At 41.8% G+C, this 22,518-nt stretch overlaps 1 protein-coding gene across 1 annotated transcript; it reads left to right on the top strand.

Annotated features, from left to right (window-relative positions):
• Window positions 1–1,904: 1,904 nt before the first annotated feature.
• On the top strand, window positions 1,905–18,861 carry LOC144013223 (uncharacterized). The gene is made up of 6 exons (XM_077511818.1): window positions 1,905–2,225; window positions 2,350–2,396; window positions 2,477–2,527; window positions 2,602–2,635; window positions 2,715–2,828; window positions 18,845–18,861. The coding sequence occupies exons 1-6, from the start codon at window positions 2,099–2,101 to the stop codon at window positions 18,859–18,861; spliced, it is 390 nt and encodes a 129-aa protein (XP_077367944.1). The 5' UTR covers window positions 1,905–2,098.
• Window positions 18,862–22,518: the final 3,657 nt, after the last annotated feature.

Below are 22,518 nucleotides of genomic sequence, written 5' to 3'. Positions count from 1 at the left end.
TCTGTGGGAAATTCATATTACAACTTTACCTGTTCATTCCTTCAGAACATCTGCTCCTGGTTGCATTGAAATTTGAGCGGAAGTTCAGTGGGAACAGAGCCTTTGCCATTTCAAACGTGGACCTACCTTTGCATGTGAGTTTTTTTTTTTTTTTTTTTTTTTTTTTTTTTTTACTTACCCATACTACATTGTCTTGTGGGAAATATGATCTGAAAATAACCTGCATATCAATGGTGTTATTTATGACATCCATTAATCATCTCGCAGCTGAGAAAGGCATGTAAACACAGAATCGATCAGTTAGCACTCGAGCCAGCGCACAGTTAAAGGTCATTTACAAACTACAGGCAATAACATCCTGTTGACTCTGATCTAATCACCTTCTTCTCTGAACTAATGCCAAACAGTTTGTCAAGGATTAGTGTAACCTTTTATGAATGAAGCAAATGTGCTTTCTCTCTACTCGTGTAACCAGACAATCAATAACTGTTTAATTTTCTGCCAGTAAATACACAATGGGTTAGAATACAAAGCAAGGAATGGTAGCTTTATTTATAGCCTAACCACCTTATTCCTGAGGGCTCTCGTGAGGAAACGATTGCGGTACCCACTTCCACTTACAGTCATAATTTTGCTATTTGTTCCAGTAGATTTCGTGTCACGGGTTTTCTTGAACATTTTTATTCCCCCTTTTCTAAACGATCCTAAGCAGCATTAATGGGCTACAATGGCGTGGAGAGCTAATACTCGCGTTTATCCGTCAGCTTTCCGCCCAAGAACATTGACAGTCACTTTGATGAAAAGGACATGACATACAGCGCAAGGTAGACATGTTGGATTGCCGATGAAGTGTCAGGAGGGCTTTTTTCAACTTGGTGACACTTCTACCGCCTCTCTTACCGGTGAGTGCTTTTAAATCTGATCATACAAAGGATTTACAATTTTGTACAATCTGTATTTATTTCCGCCTTTATGTGTGGTCAAAATGCCATGAAAGTTGCCAGTTTGACGCAAGTGTTGCAGTGTTATTTCTTTACGAGCAACTTAGCAGTTGCTAAATCAGCTGCAGTCGCCATCATTTATACTGTAAAAAGTCTTCTTTATGGTGTTGGTCAGTTATTAAATTCAACTATGTAATATCTGTTAAACCGTAGTAGCACAAATAAACAAAACAGATTAATATCGCCAACATTTTGCGTGTGGTAACAGCATCTGCTGATTTAACAGCGAAGACGACGTTTTCATCCATTGCCGTGATTGGTCAAAACAAAAGTTAGGTAGATGTGCACAAGATGCCTCATCGTCCAATCAGCTCAAAGTATTGTACAGAATAAGCGAAGTGCGCATTAAGTTTGCACATGCGTGAGGAAAAAACGAGGCTACCAACTACCCTATAAATTTGAATGGCGGAGGTTAGAGTGGTGACAATCTTTGCCGAACTGTACACTTTAAAGCTTGCAAGTCAACTTCCCCGATGTCACTAAACCACATGCTATGCATGTTCATAAAAAAACAGCAACTTTCCAGCTGTTGAAACGTTTCTATCAGTGCCGATTCCATCGGAACCAATTAATTTTCTTTCTTTTTTTTTTTCTTTTTTTTTAAAAAAAGAGCTCAGAATTGTTCATTCGGTAGTCTTACCGATTCAACGTCTTATCATCATTGCTCTTTTGTGTGTGTGTGTGTGTGTGTGTGTGTGTGTGTGTGTGTGTGTGTGTGTGTGTGTGTGTGTGTGTGTATGTGTGCGTGCGTTTGCGTGTGTGCGTTTGCGTGCGTGCGTTTGCGTGCGTGCGTTTGCGTGCGCGTGCAAATATGTATAAATTTATACTCATTAAGTCACGAGTCAAGAGAGGCTGAGCTAGAGTGTTGAGGGGGAGAGAATGGCTAACTTGACTAAGGGAGTCAAAAAGGCTACAGATGGCAATCAGCTCACGCTTGATCCTTATTTTCAAAGCTCAAAAGCATCGACCAGTGCTCAAGAGCACAGTGATGACGGGGTTAAGTCATAGTTGAAGCGGTGACGCGGCCGTTTCGACCACGTCCTAAGGCCCCACCGGCTAGCGATGCTAATAACGTCCTAAGGCCCCACCGGCTAGCGATGCTAACACCGGAGAAAAGTGGTGCACAACCGAGCACGTCTGCACAGATGACGTTTCATCGGACGATGACGACTACTATGGGTCCGATGCAAGACAGTCTTGGACAGTCTTCCAAAGAACGTGAAGGTAAGCGCTAACATGCTAGTAAGATTACTTTCCTTTTCCGTCGATCTGCTAGCAGCGTGTGTAAATGTGCTGATATACACTAAAACATCTATTACCTATACAAACGTGAATGTATATTTTATAGATCGTGCTCACAGCAACGTCCGACCGCTGGTTCTACGACAAAGAAAGGTAAAAAAACGTTTTCAATACACCGCAACAATAAAAGGAAAGTCTTTCGATAGTATTGTAATTGTATATGTTTCTTTCAGCTCCTCCTCATAGGGCCCAAAGTGACCCTTCTCACAGTGAGCAGAACAAAGGTAAAAAGAAAAAAAAAAGATTCTCCACAGCACTAATAAAATATTTGATGGTAAACGTCTTCTATAATTTACAGAATGTGCATCAATCAATACATCCAAGAAAAAAAGGTAAACATACACACACACACACACACATTGCATCACAGTGCTCTAAAATAATATATGATATTGAAATGTATATTTGCAGATCCCAAAGATTCTGGCTGGCTTGAAGTTGATGAATTCGGCTGGCAGCCAACCATCTTCCCCTTTGCTGCAAAACCAGGACCAAGGGATGCTGCAGCAGAGCTGAATTCCTGGAGCTCTTTTTTTTTTTTTTTTTTTTTTTTTTTTTTTTTTTTTTTTTTTTTTTTTTGTGTGTGTATGTGTGCGTGCGTGCGTGCGTTTGCGTGTGTGCGTTTGCGTGCGTTTGCGTGCGAATTCCTGGAGCTCTTCATCACGGATGAACTTCTCCAGCACATCGTTCATCATACCAACCTCTACGCAAATCAGTCCATGCAGAAGCAGACTGCCAAAAACTGTTGCACACGTGTAAATAGTTTGCAAAGAGTTTTCCAAATTGTTTGTTCGGATTGCTACTGTTGCATGTAAATAAACTGTTATTTTGCAATCAAAAAACACTTTTTTTATTGTTGGGGTAGTGTTTTATAGAAGTTTAGGTGTTTGTAGAATCACTCATGCAAAAAAAAAAGTGCCAAATTCACTAGAGTGCATGAAATAACATCGTTTCACAAAAAGCTTGATTTCTCCGTATTTTGGAAGAAAATAGAGGATTTGGGTGAAACGAAGCTCTTTTCTATTGTTGATTACTGAAGATCTGAATAAGGTAGAAACAAACTTTTTTTAGATGAAAGATGAGACTTCAATCTTTCATTTGGTAGTATCCACGTTTCCATAGTCCTAACACAACATTTTCTGTGGAGCTTGAAAGATCGGTAAAATTCTGTAAATCAGCTGGCAGTATGGGGTTACCTTTTCCGAAAATGGCTGGCAGTCAAAGAGTTAACCAGGTACTTCAGAATCTTGCCAGAGTCGTGAGGTTCAAATGGTCAGGAGACCAGAGAAAAGGTCAGAAAAATAAAGACAAAAGAAAGATAAATCAAAGTGAAATCCAGCACCGACCAAACACTTCCTGCCTTCCCCATGGTTACAAAATCAAAGTCTTACGCCAACCCCGGAAGCCTCTAAATTCCAACAAATTAGCGAGATCTCAAAGAGACCAGAGGAAAAACTAAAGAGAGGAAGGAGGGAAGGATCGATGAGGCAGAGTGAGATCCATAGAAGTCAGTACATCCAATCCATCAAAGTGAAATCCAGCACCAACCAAACCCCTCCTGCGTGGTTACAAAACCAGAGTCTTATGCCCACCCCAGAAACCTCAAACTTCCAATAAATTGAGATCTCAAGTGACCAGAGGAAAAACTAAAGAGAGGAAGGAGGGAAGGATAGATAAAGCAAAGTGAGATCCACAGACACCAGCACCCACTGATTCAAGGGGCTGTGGGAGGGAGAGGCTACTTCTGTTGAGTTTCAGTAGATGCTGGTGCGATGGATCTGGCATGCATACGGACCACCACCAAAGAGAGAAGCCGTCAACCGCGGTCCAGCAAAGCGAGCACCGCCCCCCCCCCCCCCCCCCCCCCCGGAATCACCAGGCCAGGCAGCACCAAGGCCACCCCCAAGCCACCCGAGCGGACACCGGTCGGCGAGCCGACCCAGACGCCCGGAACATCCCCGCCCCAGCCCCGGCCCACACCCCCGAGCCCAAGGCCGCAGAACGAGGCCCGGCGGGCCCCCACAGCGCCCCACCGGTCCCCATCCCCCATCCCCCCACGACCCCCCCGCACCCCACCCAAACCCGCCACCCGCCACGACCCAGGCCCCGCCACCCCCCCCAAACCCCCGAACACACCCCGACCCCCAACACCCAACCCCCCCCCACCCATACCCCCCCGCCACCCCCCCACCAAACAAGACGCCCCCCCCGATGACCGCCAACCCCCCCGCGAGCCCCCCCGGAAACCGGCACCGGGCAGCAGCGCAGAGAGGGAAGACGTGCCTACCCCACCTCCAGCCGTGCGAAAGGAGCACAGCGGCGGGAGGGGGGAAGCAGAGGAGGAAGCACCGGGGGAGAGGCGGAACACCAGAACACCGAGCCCGGTGGGAAGAGGCCCCGGTCGTCACGCCAGCGTACTAGTGACACCTAACCCTGTTACTGAGTCCGCCAGCTCGCCGACTGGCGAGCTCTACCCTTACACCGTGAATGTGGCCCCACCCAGTGTATATACAAGTGTGTGCGTGTGGTGCATTAAAATTGGGAGCAGGTGAGTCGGACCAGAGGGAAAAAATTTCCCCTACTCCGATACACCCGCATCCCCCCCAAAAAATGAATATGTATATGAGCGTCGATATATAATTTATCAACGACCATCGAAGTCCGTTTACCCTCCTGTCTATTTTGTTTCATTATAGGAAACAGTACTTTTCGCCGCTCGTTTATCTCTCTTGGGAATTGATCATTCATCCCGAAAGATGTCCCTTTGAGCTCCCGTCCTTTACTTTTTACCAATTCTTTATGTTTAAAATGTTCGAACTTAGCAATAATAGGACGGGGCTTATTGCCCTTACGAGCTCCGAGCCGGTGTACACGGAGAAAAGAGATATTATTTACCGTCTCCTGAGGGATCTTTAGCGATAATGTCATACATTTTTTTTATCTCGCTCTCTGGATTATCTGGGGTATTTTCGGATATACCTGAAAATATTAGATTTTCCCGCATACTACGGGATTGAACATCTAAGACCGTTTCCTTTAGCATTTTATTCTCCTTTTTAATCGTCTCCAACTCGGCTGTGACAGCTACGAGAGAGGAGCGTAGCTCGGAATTATCTCGTTGGAGATCGCTTACCTGTTGGCTAACGAATTCCATCCATCCATCCATCCATTTTCTTTACCGCTTATTCCTCACAAGGGTCGCGGGGGCTGCTGGCGCCTATCTCAGCTGGCTCTGGGCAGTAGGCGGGGGACACCCTGGACTGGTTGCCAACCAATCGCAGGGCACACGGAGACGAACAACCATCCACACTCACACGCACACCTAGGGACAATTCGGAGCGCCCAATTAACCTGCCATGCATGTCTTTGGAATGTGGGAGGAGACCGGAGTACCTGGAGAAGACCCACGCGGGTACGGGGAGAACATGCAAACTCCACCCAGGAAGGTCCGAGCCTGGACTCGAACCGGAGACCTCAGAACTGGGAAGCGGACGTGCTAACCACTCGACTACCGTGCCGCCTACGAATTCCAAACTTGCCTTTAATTCTTTGACGTCCTCGCGGATAAGACAGAGGACGTCAAGTTTTTTATTTATGGAATCCAGCATACTCACCGATACGTCAGCGGTTACTAAATCATCCGTATCTGTTGACGAGTCATTTTTCCTTTTTTTCGAAGGATTATCACGACTAGCCACCAGATCATCCATCGCGCAGCTATAAAAAATAATCGTCAATAAAGCGTTCGAGGTCGTCCACACTGGATAATATTTCAGATCTTTCTTAGAAAAGAAAAAAATCGAATTTATCTAGTCGTTAAATTCGGGTTTAATTAGAAATATAAAGCTAATTCTATTTTAGCAGCAGGGCGCCGCCATGTTAGATTTTCCCAGTCTCGCTACCGGTCTCGCGATAGTCACAGCATCTCGCGATCCCTCACATAAACCCAATCCAATTCCAATTAATTTTCAATGACCGTTTGGTAGTTTCGTTTACCCACAATGCACCACGCCACTACCCATTATGCACCTTGAATTCGAGATGCACACTTCGCTTATATCCTCCCTTTACCGAGCAAATCAACGTGGAGGAGTCCCAGATTGATATTCTGGAGAACTCCCTTGAGTGAATCACAATATCTGGCTATTGCCAGGTTATTTCCATGCAGCATAACAACTAAATGCCGCTTCACCATGTTTACTTTGATCTCTGGGTTCTACGAGCTGAGCCGAGTCTGCAGACTAGTGTCTAAATATGTGAAATTTTGCTCTTTTTTTCAGTTAGATGTTTTAGCTGTAACAGCTGCAGCGCGCCTCTCCCTCTGTTGTGACGTGTCTCCAGCATTGGCACTCCCACAGTAACATTTGATTGGTTGCTCGTGCAGTGGGTAACAAATAATCATGGCTGGATGTTGGTCAAACAACAGCGCCTCCAGCAAAAAATAAATAAATAAATAAATAAAATACAGTGGGCTGATCAATACACCGCTGAAAATAAATCTCCCTATTTTTTACAACCCAAAGTTTGCAAGTATTTTATTTTATTTTTTTTTACATCAGCCGAAAGACTTAGGAATTGCAACTAATGCGAGAGTCGCCGCTAATGACAAGTCGCCCATCCTCATCATTTCCAATGCTGCATTAGCAAAAATGAAAATTAAATTATTCATCTCGCCGAAATAATAAACAACCATTGCGATCCTAATGGGAATCCGTTGCATTTATATTTCATAAGTGAGCAAAAGATTTAAAACAAACTGCTTCATTATAAAGACACACACACTGTAATTGGTATGATTGGCTCCCCAAACACCCGCAGACAAAAATCTTCAAACAAAAGTCTGTGAAGTATCTTATCCTAACAAATCTATGCCAGCTACACAAAAAACGCTGTTGTCTCTCTCCCTTTCTGTCTGCTGAAGTGATGCTATGCATATTCGCAAAGGCTAATTCTCTGGCATTCCCTTCCAAGTAGCCGTTGTGTGATGTCTGTTCACTGCAGGGAGCAACCTGTCTGCATGCCAAGAGATAACACACACAACAGAATAGGATGATAGCAAGCAGCACAATGGAGATGGAATTCGACTGTGCCTCAAATTAATCAGAGATGTTGATCAGGGATGAGAAACTAAAAACACATTTTAATAAATTATTTTGTTAAAACTAAAGAGACCGCTCACAATGGGTAAAATTTATTACAACTTAATGACTAATTTGAATCATTTTTGTCACTCCATTCTGTATCCAAATTGTATCATAACAGACTGGACATTTATCAGCAATGGTCACATAGTAAATTAATACTAACCTGTTCAGCCTTTATTTCTTGTGTCCCCCAACCTTTGCTTCCTTTTGTCCAAATCTTTACAACTTTTTCTTTCTCTCTGTCATCATCTTTCCCTCCATCCATCTCCTCCAGAGGAGGAGCAACTATTGCACACCACCTTTTCTCCCCTCTCATTTATTTCAATTTGTCATGCTTTCCTCTCATCCACGCTGCAGAGCAGCCTGAAATGCAGCACACCAATCAGAGAAGGCCGATGAAATTTCGGCGTCTCCGGTCTTGTGGTAATGAAACATTTAGATGCGCGCCCAGCTATGCCTTTGCATTAATGGCTTGTATTGGTTGAGAAGACGGAGAGAGGGGCCACTTCACCTTAATAACCCTTGCGGATCCAGGTCGGACACCAGATAATCGGTTTCCTCAATGAGTTGCTATGATGGCTTCAAAAATGTTCGTCAGTATGCTTATTGCTGTGTGGGTGTGCGCGCGTGCGTGCGTGCGTGCATGTCAAACTGTATGGAATGACTATTGACATGTTTCATCTCAACCAAGATTAGCTTGTCAGGAAACTGCTTCAGGATTGTTCCACAGTTTATGTCATACTAGCTATCCAATATAATAAAGTGGCTGAGACATTATGTGAAAATGATGATTGACTGGCTGGATTAGCTTCCTTGGGCCACCCAGCTTCCATCTTCGCAAGGGAGAGAAAATGGAACCGTCACCATTTGCTGAATAATGCAGGCCTTGAGAATTGGATGCAAAAAGCTTGTGCACTCTACATGCTTTCTTTTTACTACCTCCACCAAGGTTATGTTTTCGTTTCGTTTGTCAGTTTGTTTGTGTCTACTTGTATGCGACTTTTCATCTATAGTTTTCTCTTTTCGGCTATTTTCTGTATCACATTTGTGATGTGTCAATATTCTTCTAGGGGTTTTCCCTAAAATGCAACATGCCGAATTGAACTGTACTGAGTGGTTTGTTTCTAAATATCAGAATAATCTTTATTGGCCAAGTATGTAAAAAAAAAAAAAAAAAACAGATACAAGGAATCATCTCAGTTTATCTCTATTAGTTTAAGCCACTCTAGTATTACTGCAAATCATCCACGATAACAAGTTATAAATTTAAGACAGAAATTCAGATTTGCAGAGAGTCTAGATTAGAAGCAATGTAAGGTGACCATTAGGGTGCAAGCACTGAATAAAAAACTTCAATCAGAGACAAGAATTTGGCAACCTTATTTTTCTTCATGGTTATATTATCCATCCATCCATTTTCTTAACTGCTTGCTCCTCACAAGGGTCAGCTGGCTTTGGGCAGCAGGCGGGATACATCCTGAACTGGTTGCCAGCCAATCGCAGATGGTTATATTAGTAAATCTAATTCATATTTCACTTTCATGGTACATTTTATTTCAAGAATGAAAAGTGGCCAAATGTGATTGTTTGCCTGATACACAGGGGTTCACAACTTTGGTGTTTTTGCACCCTCAAGGGGTGTGAGATAACATGTCAAGTGGTGTGAAATTTTCAATTTTAGTATTAACATATATACTTTTTTTTTTTTTTTTTTAAATGTATTTCATTTTCTTTGCACACTTCAAAGCTGGGAGCAAGTTTTTGGCACCCGTCTGAATGCGTCCCACAGCCGTATGGGGCACTGATTTTAAGTTAGCACCACTTTTTCACAGCTCAGATGTTGCACATTTCAGGAGGGCTATTGGCATTAACATCGGCCATTTGTTAGCTTTGTTGTCTTTTGAAATGCCTCCGCCTAACTCATGCTGTCTTTTGTCAGTAAATTTACCACAATGAGCCGGCTGACTATCATAGACGAGCACTTACCAGGAATCCGCCCTCAACATTTGTCACTTCACATCTATCGCTTCATGTGCGCCGGTGCCGCTTGGAGGATGTGTGCTATTATTCATCCTTGGCCAGTAAGTGAGTATGACATGGCGAGATAAAGGCTTATGCCCATATGCCGGTCCATGCACAGATGCAGGCACATGCCCACTTGCCCAGCCCAATTACACAAAAGTCGAAAAGAGGCATGGGTGTAAAAATAAATAAGAACATATCTCACCAGCCCTTGCGATTGGTTAGTGACCAGTTAAGGGTGTACCACATCTCTCGCCCAAAATCAGCTGGGATAGGCTCCAGCTCACCTGCGATGTAGTGGGGATAGGCAGGACAGATAATGAATGGATGGATATCTCATCAGCAAGAAATCTGTGCTTCAAGGGGTCCGAAGTGACATATGTAACTGAAGGTTTTGTTCTGAGAGAGTGAAATAATGGGTAGGCCTATAGAGATGAACGAGTAGTATACAAAATATATTTTAATGTTGATCAATATAGTTGGAGTTGAGGCGCTAAGGACATTTTGCAGTGTTACTTGGTGTTAAACGTTAGTAGTAGTGATAGTATGTGATGGTACAGTATGTCCAGGGTTTACCAATGTAAAATGACTGAGTCTTCTTAAGCAGTTTTTTTTTCATGTGACTTTGCTTTCTAGTCTCTTGTCATTGCCTTCATTCAAACTCCCGCCTAGAGGCTTCTAAGATACCGACAATAGAAACGTTATCATCGCGGCGTAATATTACTTTCATCACTTCGTATTCTGTACGATATCATATAAGAACATTCTACCCAGGCACAAAATGAAGCACATTACATTTGATTTGTTACAACCATGACTCCTCATAAAAGAGAGTGAAAGAAAGACAGTAAGCCTTTTTGAGAAAAGACACCATTAAAAGTGACAGCATTGCCCAAAGATGCGCCTGTGTTGCGCCTGACAATTGGCTTTGTCAAGTAAATGTTGTTTTAACTCATCCTTGTTCTTGTTTTGCCATCTTTTGTCACATTCTAGCTGTAAGCCAGAGCTCAACTGCCTACATAACTCTTCACCATGTGACACTGCATTGTGCAGGCAAGACATTATTAATTCCCCATCCCAAAATCAATGCCATACCTTTGTACCGCAATGAAAGTCTTGGACATTGTATTTATTCTTCCTTGTAGTATCTCATCATCTCTCTCTTTCTATCGCTCCATCTATAACTTCCTCATCTTTTCCTGCTTTGTCCTTAGGGAATGCGATGAAGATGAATGACAACAGGGTCATTTTACCAGCAGCGAAAAATGTCCCACTGATAATAGAAACATTCATTTTGTGTGTGTTGGGTGTGCGTTTATGAGGTTGTGTATGTATGATTATACATATTACATCACAAAAAGCAAATGGATTTACATATTTTCAGCATACCTAACATTGCAATATACATAGAATGTATACAGCCTTCAAGGATTTATTGGAATGTAGGGCGACATCACCACCACCAGTGTCACAGCCTTCAACCTTGTACTGGCACTTTGAATTAAGTCACTAGTTGCAACATCAGAAAGGGATAGTACGCTACTGGAATTTCCCATGATATTTAGACTGAAATGTCATTTAATTTTACATCAGTTCTTATTATTCTCCCCATTATCATCAGATCAGGCGGTAAATTGCTGTGTTTTTGAAGGATGATAATTATAAAAAGAAGAGAATTTTTGCATTCACCATATGGTTGAGAACTGATTCTAAATAAGTCTAGGTATAACGATCTATGTTTATAAGTTTTATATTAATGCTTAGAGTGCATTATTGTGTTGGGAATATCGCTGTTGAAACAAATGGCGTTAGGTAACCACATTTTTTTCATAAACGGAATAATCTAACTCATTTTTTCCCCATATTTGAAACATTACAGTTATTGTACGTTAAATGCATTGCTCTACAATTGATGTATTAGTTTCAAGGCTCGAAATACACTTACATTGCGCATATATTATTAATCACCTCCGTAAAAAATTTGGGTGTGCTTTTACGGAAAGCTTGCTCCAAGTCCTTGCATGAAAAATGTCATTTCCGCATGCCATTTTTAGATGCTCTGTGTTTTTGTGGCACCTTGTCACAATAAAGGTGTCTTTACAGCTATAATTTGTATTGACTTTTGTTTTGTAGGTGCCGAGGGAAGCGTGACACAACGTGTTTTCCTTCACAATGAACATGTTAGCATTTAGCAAGAGTTCATGTCCCGAGCCTGGAACTGATTTGGGGTTTGACGTTGGTCAAAATAACATTGTAAGAGATGTGCCGAAAAACGGTTGCCGTGAGGAGCAATTTGCTGCCAATTCTGTTCCTTAAGCACAATTTTTTCCTTATTTTATTTTTCCTTCTGAATGCAATACAGGTATTACATCGCTTTTACTTACTTGTGTGTATTAAACAGTGCTATACTCACCTGTTTCTTTTATGTATTTTAGTGTACCTATATTTTTGGAATATAAATGGTTAATTGCCAAGTCAATTTGGTTCCATAAATCCATAGCCTACAACACATACGGTACAGTAAAGAGTAGACATACAATAAATGCTGTGTACTACTGTAATAATCTGGACAAAGATAGTTCCGGTATATAGTTATGAAATATGACATCAGACGACAATACAGTTTTACACAACTGATGAAATACTGCATGTAACATTTTTTTCCTTTCTCTGGAGACATAATCAATGCGTAATTATCAAGGTTGGCTATCATAACAAAACATTGCCAAGGTTACCCGCCTCACTATGTCATGAAGAAATATGCAACAGCAATAGTATAATACAATAGATAGCACAATAGATGGTCACTGATGACCATCTGTAAATTTGCTAATAGGATAGTGAGGTGGACAAGTCAATACAATTGGAAAAGTGTATTTCCCAAATGAACTCACCTGTCAATCACACGGCAGGTGAGATCAAAGGGGAATGGCCACAATAAAGATGCCACCTTAAAAATAAAATAAAAAAAAGTCCTGTTAAAAGTGCAGGCACATTCTCAGGTGGTGTCTCTTCAGAAGCAATATGGACAGTAAACATAACATGATGAAGGAGGTTGGTTATTGCCATCAAAGTGTATTTGGGGATGATAATCTGCGGAGCAATCGCACCTCGAGTTGAACTTGAAGCCATGGTTATTAGACCATCTTCATACGAGAGGGACTCTGTGGTCTGGAGGTTCTTACTGCTTGCTTTCACACATTCATAAATAACTCCACAGTTTTCTCCAATTCTCTAACCAGTTTTTAAAGATGTAAACCAGTCTTGGAAGTTGCATACATTATGCATAATATCCAATATTATGCAGAATACCCCTGCTTAGCTGAGGTTTATTTATTTATTTTTAACCAACATGTTCTCACTGAAGTTAGTGGAAAGTTTTAAGAGAAAAACATTGGAATCTCTAAAATCAAAAGTCCCTGAGATTGTACCTTGAGTTTGAACCCACACCATGGCAGTTGGACCCTGGAAAGATTGGATTACATTTTGGCCTAATGGATGAAATCTTTGTTTTATGTAAGCCTACCCTAAAAAAACGATTATCCATTATTTTAATTTGAAGAAGAAGAAGAAGAAGAAGAAGAAGAAGAAGTCATGGTAGCTTGGTTTCACTTTCAAGAAGGAAATATCAAAAAGGCTTATGAATCCACCAGTATTTTACCTTTTGGCAACAATGCAATGCGGTATTTTATTTAAGGTAAGCCATTTGAAGATACAACTGCTGTTTCCTTAACTTTCCTTTAATTGCATAAGCTGGCTCCTTATTTTGTGGCAATATGAATAACCAAATGACACAATTGAAGACTGTTCTGAGTTTCTGAATGGTCTGAGTGAAGCAGCGTGCTCAAAGCGTATTTCCGAACACACCCACATTAAGGGGACATGAATTTTAGGGGCTCCGAGTTCCCGGTCGCAAAATAGCGAGGTAAACCTGCGATACATCACAAATAAAAATCTGTTATGATCACAGACGGAAAAAATCAGCGAAACAGCAAGGACGCAAAAGGTGAGATGCGATAGAGCGACGGAACACTGTATAACAGCTTGTGTATATTCTCTGTTCGGGTGACCAGAAGTCCCATTTAACTGGGACAGTCCAATTTGAGCATTGTGTCCCAAGTCTCAGTGGATTTCGCCAGCCCCATTTTTTTGTCCCAGTTTTAAACAGGTCCCGTTCCGGCGTCTCAGTTTTTAAGCCAATTTGTTTGGGCCATGTGTATGTCAATCACACAGTTGTCATAGCAATTCATACAATAAACCAATTACAAAGGAATTTAACTGTAATATTTGTTCGAAAAGGGGTTATCCCCTTAACATCCCATTGGTGGCAACAATTCATAGTGTGTAGTCTTAAAAAAAGAAAAGAAAAACTATGCTGATACTCCAAATGGTTCAAGAACAGCTTCAAATTTTCTTTGGTTGCACTTTTTTTCAAATTGCCCTAATGATAAGGGCTAAAAAGGGATTTAACTGTAATATTTATTCCTGTTTACTTTCACGTTATTAGGAATCTAAATTAACTACAATATTCGTTCCTATTTACTTTCATATTTCACATTTGCGTTCTTGTTCTCATCCACTAGCGGGCATGTTTTCGTCCTACCAGAATTAGAACTACTTCCTGCTTTTGTGTTTAAGATTTATGGGAAATATGGTCCTTCTAGGTGGCACGGTGGTTGAGTGGTTAGCACGTCCGCCTCCCAGTTCTGAGGACTCCGGTTCGAGTCCAGGCTCCGGCCTTCCTGGGTGGAGCTTGCATGTTCTCCCTGTGCCCGCGGGGGTCTTCTCCAGGTACTCCGGTCTCCTCCCACATTCCAAAGACATGCATGGCAGGTTAATTGGGCGCTCCGAATTGTCCCTAGGTGTGCTTGTGAGTGTGGATGGTTGTTTGTCTCTGTGTGCCCTGCGATTGGCTGGCAACCAGTCCAGGGTGTCTCCCGCCTACTGCCCAGAGCCAGCTGAGATAGGCGCCAGCACCCCCCGCGACCCTTGTGAGGAATAAGCGGTCAAGAAAATGGATGGTCCTTCTAGCCTCATCCTGCGGTCTCCAGTCAGACCCAATGCAAGCTGAGATTTTCTGACGGCGTATTTCCAATATTACAATGCAGGACCGGCGTGAGGAAAACACAGCCAGTTTCAAAAAGCTGCCATGACCCCGCAAAAAAAAAGTTGTATAATGTTGAGTGCATGACTAGTGTTGTTGAACTGTCGACCAAGAGAGCATTTTTTATTAGCTAAAGTAATAACACAACCACTGGCCACTAGATTGACTAGCGATTAAATTAATTTGTTATAAATAGTTCCTGGTGGTTAGCACGTCCGCTTCCCAGTTCTGAGGTCTCCGGTTCGAGTCCAGGCTCGGACCTTCCTGGGTGGAGTTTGCATGTTCTCCCCGTGCCCGCGTGGGTCTTCTCTGGGTACTCCGGTCTCCTCCCACATTCCAAAGACATGCATGGCAGGTTAATTGGGCGCTCCGAATTGTCCCTAGGTGTGCGTGTGAGTGTGGATGGTTGTTCGTCTCTGTGTGCCCTGCGATTGGTTGGCAACCGGTCCGGGGTGTCCCCCGCCTGCTGCCCAGAGCCAGCTGAGATAGGCGCCAGCAGCCCCCGCGACCCTTGTGAGGAATAAGCGGTCAAGAAAATGGATGGATGGATGGATAGTTCCTGGTGAGAATTTATTGTCTATTTGATTTTCAGCAAATTTGTATTGTCCCAGTTTTTAATTCTGAAAATCTGGTCACCCTACCCTATGTCATCCATACAACTGCCTCTTCCTGATGTTGACCTGGTGACTCACCAAAGTCATTGTCATAATTACATGATCACATCCACTATCGTTTAATTGGTCTTATCTCCTCGTTTGCTGCTTGTTAGCTAATTGACTCACTTTGCAGAGTGAAACAAAAGGCAACAGACGGAGATCAAGAGCAGACATCTGCCTCTGTAGAGCAGAGAAAAATGGCGACAGCTCATCTGTCACAGCAACGATTTTCTCAACAACTGTACACACTTGTGAGGGAGAAACCCTGCTGCTGCTGCTGCGTGCAGTGACATGCAGTTAAACACTCGGTAGCACACAGACACTGATTTTTTTCTACTGTATATGCTACCACAAAACTTTGTTGAAATTAATTATGTCATTTACATTCATAGCGAAGATTAAAAAACCTTAAGATATAACCTTAGTTCAATTTCTTAGAAACGCTACAAACACAAAAAATTATTATACAATACACATAACTGTTATTTTCTCATCACAACAACCCTTGCTTATTCCTTGGTCTGGTATTTTAACGGCTCCTCATTTCATCCTCTTGACTCAACAGTGGTCTTTTTTTTTTTTTTTTTTTTCTACTGTACTCTATCGAGCATTGCTTTTTGTCTTTGTATCTTTTGCACTAAAGTGCTCACTACCTGTCAGTGTGCAAGGAGAGCCTGGTGGTGGTGTCACTGGTAATAGGGTCCCATGGGTGCTTGCTACGTTCTGGCTGAGGTCTGAGAACTGGCTGCATAATATGTAAAAGGTCCATGGGTGGGTGCTTTGATGTGAATGTGCATGAGGGGACCAAACTTTAAGGGGACACAAAGCCTCTGAGATGTTCGCAATTAAATTTGAGGACTGCCATGGGCTGAAAAGGATCTAAAGATTAAAGCTTTTTAATGGTCCTATTGCCCAACTATTACCTGTGGTTGAAGGGCTTTGACCAAAACAATAGGTCAGCAAAAGATCTTTTCTTTTTTTGTTTTGTTTGTGGAGGTTGGTGGTGGACCCAAGTGCAAGGAAACAAAGGCAGAAGGCAGGGATAAGTCCAAGGTGGATGCTTTAGTTAAATGAAAGCGTGGAGGAGAACGCAGAACTGGCAGGCCAACACAAAAACACATAGGGGCCCATTCACTCAAGGTTTGCGTCGCCTTTGCACCGCTCTAACCGGCAAAAAATGGAGCAAAAAGCACCTAATTCACTAAACACGCGCAGATGGGGAAATCCGTCACTAAGTGCGCTGCCATACAGATTGCGTCACAGTGCGCCAGTGTTATTTGTGCTTATGTAAATTAGGTATTTTGCATACATTTGACGCAAGATATGCCCACCCCAATGCAAATGAGACTCATTGATACAGAGCGTCTAATTCACTAACGCCAGCGCAAATACCACACCGACTTTGCGTGACGCAAATAACGTTTTTGGAAAGCATGTATTAACCTGACGCAACTTCGATCCCGGGATCATGACAGCAGTGCGTGCCATTTGCAGCACAACATGCACGGCTGATCACGCAGAGAGGGAGAGAGAGAGGGGGGAATTTTCCCCGTGTTGGTTTAGGACACATAACGTAACCCGGGCTGATCGGCAAAGGCGGGGAGGCATTTTACGATCATTTTTACGTGCCAGATGCATACTGTACGCCCACGCCAACCTCTGAAAATGTATTTTCAAAAAACGATCGCACCAATAATTTGTATTTTATGAATGAATGACGTCATTGTCGTCCTCTCTGCTCTATACAGCTTAAGGGCGCTCTAAACGCTTACTCTCGGTCTAACCTCGCTTTCTGATAATGTCATCTTTCTCGCAACTGTTACTATAACAACCATGTTCTTGGCGCAAATCCACTGCCTTGTGTGGTAAATCAGGTGCAGTTTGCTCCAAACCTTCAGTTTTGTGGGCGTGTTTGCGCCGGTATATGATTAGAGCAATATCCTTAGTGAATAGGTGGGTAACTGGGCGCAGACTGCGGGTGCAGTTGTGGTGCAATATTTCGCGCTATTACCGGACGCAGCGCATTCTTAGTGAATATGCCCCAAAGTCCATAATCAAAAGGATAAATTAAGCAAGGGCACAGCAGGACATGGGGCAACGACAAAATATGACACTGACATACAAAGGACGTGCACACACTGATAGGAAACAAGAGACTGAGGCCCTGTTCACACAAAACCCCGTTTCAGTGTATCTGCACAAGTTTCTTACCGTTTAGGTAGTTCGTCCACACAGCAGCTCGGTTTCGGAGCTTGAAATCGATCACTTTTGAAACCAAGCTCTAGAGTGGAAAGATTTCAAAACGTACCCCGTAAGTTCCAATGTGGACACCATAGCATGACAGCTACTTCACCCGGCATTGTTACTAACGATCCAGATCATGAATCAGGTGTGTTAGTGGAGAGAAACATGGAAAACAGGCTGGATAGGGGCTCTCAAGGACCAAACTCGGCCAACCCTGGTTTATAGTTTGTGTGGTAGACTTGGCAAAAATTGAGGACACAAGTGCGGTGAAGCAGAGAGGCAAAACTGAAGAGCAGGAATATTAAAAAATATATATATCAAATTACCATAAAGCAAAACAAGATTCTGGGAAGCACCTTCCAGAGTGGCACCTGTGCACTAATCATGGTGTCTAATCAGCATCTTGATATGACACACCTGTGAGGTGGGATGGATTATCTCGGCAAAAGAAAAGTGCTCACTATCACAGATTTAGACTGGTTAGTGAACAATATTTGAGAGATATGGTGATATTGTGTATCTGGTAAAAGTTTTAAATTTTCGAGTTCATCTCATAAGAAATGGGATCAAAAACAAAAGTGTTACGTGTATATTTTTGTTGATTATACATATGCTGACTGTACATGTAGTACGTATGCACACGTGCATCTAACACATTTCTAAATTACATCGAAATGCATCCTTGATTGACATGAATGTTCTGAATGGTAATACATTAAGGGGAGTCACAAATGCCAGCACTGTGGAGACACTTCATTGGAGAGGAAGTCCACTGAGAATTGTTCTTTTGGATATGATAAAAGAGAGACCACAATACAACGAAAGCAAGGAGGCAACCTTGCTAAGAATGGCAAAACAATATCAAATTGGTTGACATTTTGTCAGTTTGAGTGTAGTTAGGTGAGAATTGTGTGAGTTCATCTCAGGTTTAGCAATGCAGAAATGTTATGTATGGAATCTGTCATTGGTAAAAGCCTAGAAATATAATTGGAATTGGATTTGATCTCTAGTGGCATTTTTCTTCCTAGACATTCATTCACTCCCACAGTTTCGAGTCTTCTGCACATTTATCTCAAAGTTAGTCAGCAAGCCTTGACTTAGGATCTGCAAGAAAGTTGCCCATGCTTGGCATTTTAGAACAACACCGACACCCATATATACACGTATAACCTGCCCCTGCCTTTTTGCTGCCTCTCACATTTGTCTTCACACATATGCAAGCTGCGAACGTGTGATCGCTTGTGTTAGAGAGAACTGAAAAGTGTGTGTCTGCGTCTGAGTCAATCTTTATGCATGCATCGGTACATTTTTGTTTACATCTTGGAAAGCAAATGCACTTATATGTGTTGATTCTGTGTCTGCCCGGTGCAGGAGATGGTAAGCTGTGATTACATAGTAATGCCCGGGTTGTCAGGAAGTCAGCAGGCAGCCAGCTTTTAGCCTCAGTGGGAGGTGGTATGATCATCACTATTATACCCGCCTTACTTTCCTGAAATGCAGACCTTGGAAAAGGGATTGAGTCTTTCAGAGGCTTTTTTTTAATGTGTTATTTATTTTGACACTGTGCAAGCACACATGCTCTAACTGACACAATTTTCAACTAAAGCTATTTCAACAATCTTACGACAGTGGACTTGCAATGATGGACAGTAGTTACGCTTGACAGCTGTTGTGGCATTCAAACATAATGTTTCTTTCTGATGAAGGGTAGGCAGCATTGCGCTAGCTGCATCAACAACGTAAATAGGACAACATCATAGCAGCAACTAGCAGGCCATTTAACTAAAGCGGATGCATGACATGCATGCAACATGTGAATATAGTCTGTAAACATATAACACAAACAGAATTCTCTTTAGTTTTTGCATGTCATTTGTTATCCCTCTTCCTTCATTATTTCATTCCATTGTAACAAAGAAGGGACAATTGGAACAGGAATTCAGTTTATTCTGTGAAAGAGTATTTTACAATAAAATAAAAACTGTCCTGTGACTGACAGGCAGCAAGTCCAGGTTGTAGGCTGCTTTTGTCCACAGTCGGCTGGGATAAACTGCAGCTTCCCGTGACCCTGAACAGGATGAACGGTATAGAAAATGGATGGATAAAATGAAAGCAGCAGGAATAAAGATGGTCAGACAACTGAACACTTCTCTGCTAGAAGTCGAAAATATCAGAGTGAAGAGAAAGCCGAGAAAAGGAGGCGACTATAGCAGGTCATTAATAGTCAACCAAGATATACCGCAGGGGATAGGAGGCAGCTTGATAATTCAATCTGTCAAGTCGCCAGCTACAAGCCAGGCCAATTAACTAGAGAAGAGGCAGGCCTGACCCTCACATTCTTTACTTGCTTCATCCTTCCTCAACATTTCTGGCACATTTTACACTACATGTAGGGTGGATTGAAAAAAAAAAAAAAAAAAGGTCTACACACCCCTGTTCAAATGCCAAGTTTTTCCGTGTTTTATTGTACAGAAGTATGTTATATTCATTTTTTTCGTTTCTTCAGTTGCTGTCTGGTCTTGTTCCCATTTATTTTTTATTTTTATTTTTTTTAGATTTCGGTTAATTTTGTAGTTTTAATTTTGTTGTTTCCCTTTTTCTTCTCTTAAATACATTTCTTTCTTTTTTTATTTGAGAACATCCTGCACTGCTGCCTTGTCTCTCCTGCTTCCCTACACTTAGGTCCGACTAACTCCTCCAGGCTAACCCTTATCATAACAGAATGAACCAATCAAGACTAAAAGAAAACAGGAAAATTATGCTGCATTCGAGGAAGGTGGGAAGTCGGGCTTTTCTTTTTTACCAGGAAGTAGGCAAAGGAGGAAAGCCGCTTTGATCTTGGAAATCTGAAGTCGAGGTGAAGTTCGGGGGGGGAAAGGGGGACCCCGATTTCACCGACCAGTTTAAATCTGACATCACTCAACAATGGCAAACCCCATAGAGACAAAGACCGTGAATGGCAAAACATAATTTACACAATTGTAAACTTATTTATCTATGTATTTATTATAGCATTAATTTAGTTATTCAAAAAAGTAGCTTTGCATAACCCAATGTGATTAAAACTGACTGTTTAAACAGACTGACAAATATTCAATCAGAATCAGCCATCTTTGTTCCTTAAATTCACTTTGAACGCTTTGAGGTCGGACCTGGGAAATTCCAAGTGGGATACGTCCGACTCAAATGCAGGATAAGGTCGTGTCCACACAGGAACACCTGCGAAAGACACAACGGTTGGAGGGAGCTGATTGGTTTAAAGAAGGAACCAGAATGATGATAAGAGGTGAAAATAAAACAATAATAATAATAATAATAATAATAATAACAATAATAATAATTTAAAAAAAAAGAAGCAAGAAATGACACAAACCACATGAAAACAAAAAATAACATGAAACAAGACAACAAAACACAGATCATGAAATATAGAAACAAAGGAAGAAACGAAGAAAATAACGAAGAAAAGTGTGAGAGAACGAGAGAGACCAAGATAATTTCAAAAGCTAATTTCCAATATTAATGTAACCTCGCTTGGCTTTCCTGCACAAAAGTGTAGGACAACAACACAAAATACACATTTTGTTGTAGCAGAAGTGTGTTATTCTTATTTAACTATAAATATAGTATGCCAGTTTTAATGTGTTTGCTTTTTCCCCCCAAAAAATATAGCATGAAGAGTGTGGCTAATCCCTGAATTCCGAATGTTCCTTGGGTAAAAATGTATGCATCCCTGTAAACATCTTATTGGGGCCTTTTTGTTTTTTATTTTTTATTTTTAACATTCCTCAAATTTCCCAGTCATTTGCCCCGGTCTCCTTTTTTTCATTGCAGCTATCAAAGTAATAATTTGAACATTAATCATCTTGTCTTTGTAGTGCACTCAATTAAAAATTGGATGAACAGGATTTGCAAATCAAAGTATTCTCTTTTTATTTAATTTTGACACAACGTCCCAACTTCATTGGATTTGGGGTTTGCATGTCTGGCATTGCACAGGAAATTACCACATTGAGTTGGATCAGCATCTGCCTGTACGAGGCGAGAAGATGCTGTTTATGGACAGATGGCTAAACAACAGCGCTGATAATTGGCAACTAATTGCAAACACTCAACGGCTGTTCAAGCTTTCTAACAAATGAAACCTGAGTGATATTTCACTATTTTCATTCACTGTGAAGGCGATAAACAAAAGAGAAGCAGTCCTGTCTTGTTGTTTCATCCCACACACCCTTTTACTGTTGTTTAGCTGCAAATGAATGCTTTCACCACATATTAAAAATCCACTCATAAAAGCATCTAAAGGAAGCCAAACAAATACAAAAGCTGTGTGCGTGTGCATTGGTGTGTGCGGAGCATGATGAAGGCGGCAAATCAATTGCAGCACAATGTTGGAAAAGCAACTCGTCATGCTCGTGAAAATGATAGAAAATGGAAGAGTTTGAAAAGAGTGTTTGGAAGCGAGGTCACAGTAAATTATAAAGAAAAGCTTCTCAGCAGGCCACAAAGAAACAGTGAATTATAAAGAAAAGCATCAGAGTGAACCGCAAAATGTGTGTCTGGCCTTCGTGCAAGATTTATTAAACGTTAATCAGGAATCTCTTACAGTAACAAGCTGAGAGCATCTCTGTTCTATCTTCCCACACACCTATGTATCAATTTCCCATTCATCCATCTGTCCATCCAAACAAACACCAATTCCCAAACCACCAATTGATGCATGGGAGGGCAGAAAAATAAATCTTGGCATTAGGTGACAGTAAGAGAACAAAAAACAAGCTCCAAGATCAAATGAATGTTTTAAAACCCGTCCTAATTAGCCAAATTAGCCAATTCGAAACATTCATCAATCCATCCATCTTCAACCGCTTATCCGCAATCCGAAAATTCTGTTCAACTAATCAAAACTTCATCAAGCCACCAATCCATCCATCATCCTGCAAACCAACCATGTTGTGCAAGGCTGAAAAGCAGACCACGTTGTAAAATAAAACTCGGGTGAGCGCAAGAAAGGGACAACCATGACAGAATCTTTCCAATCAAAT

Source organism: Festucalex cinctus, chromosome 2 (assembly GCF_051991245.1).
Source record: "Festucalex cinctus isolate MCC-2025b chromosome 2, RoL_Fcin_1.0, whole genome shotgun sequence".
Taxonomy (NCBI): Eukaryota; Metazoa; Chordata; class Actinopteri; order Syngnathiformes; family Syngnathidae; genus Festucalex; species Festucalex cinctus.
Note: the sequence above shows the minus strand (reverse complement) of the source record. Positions and strands in the feature narration are given on the sequence as shown.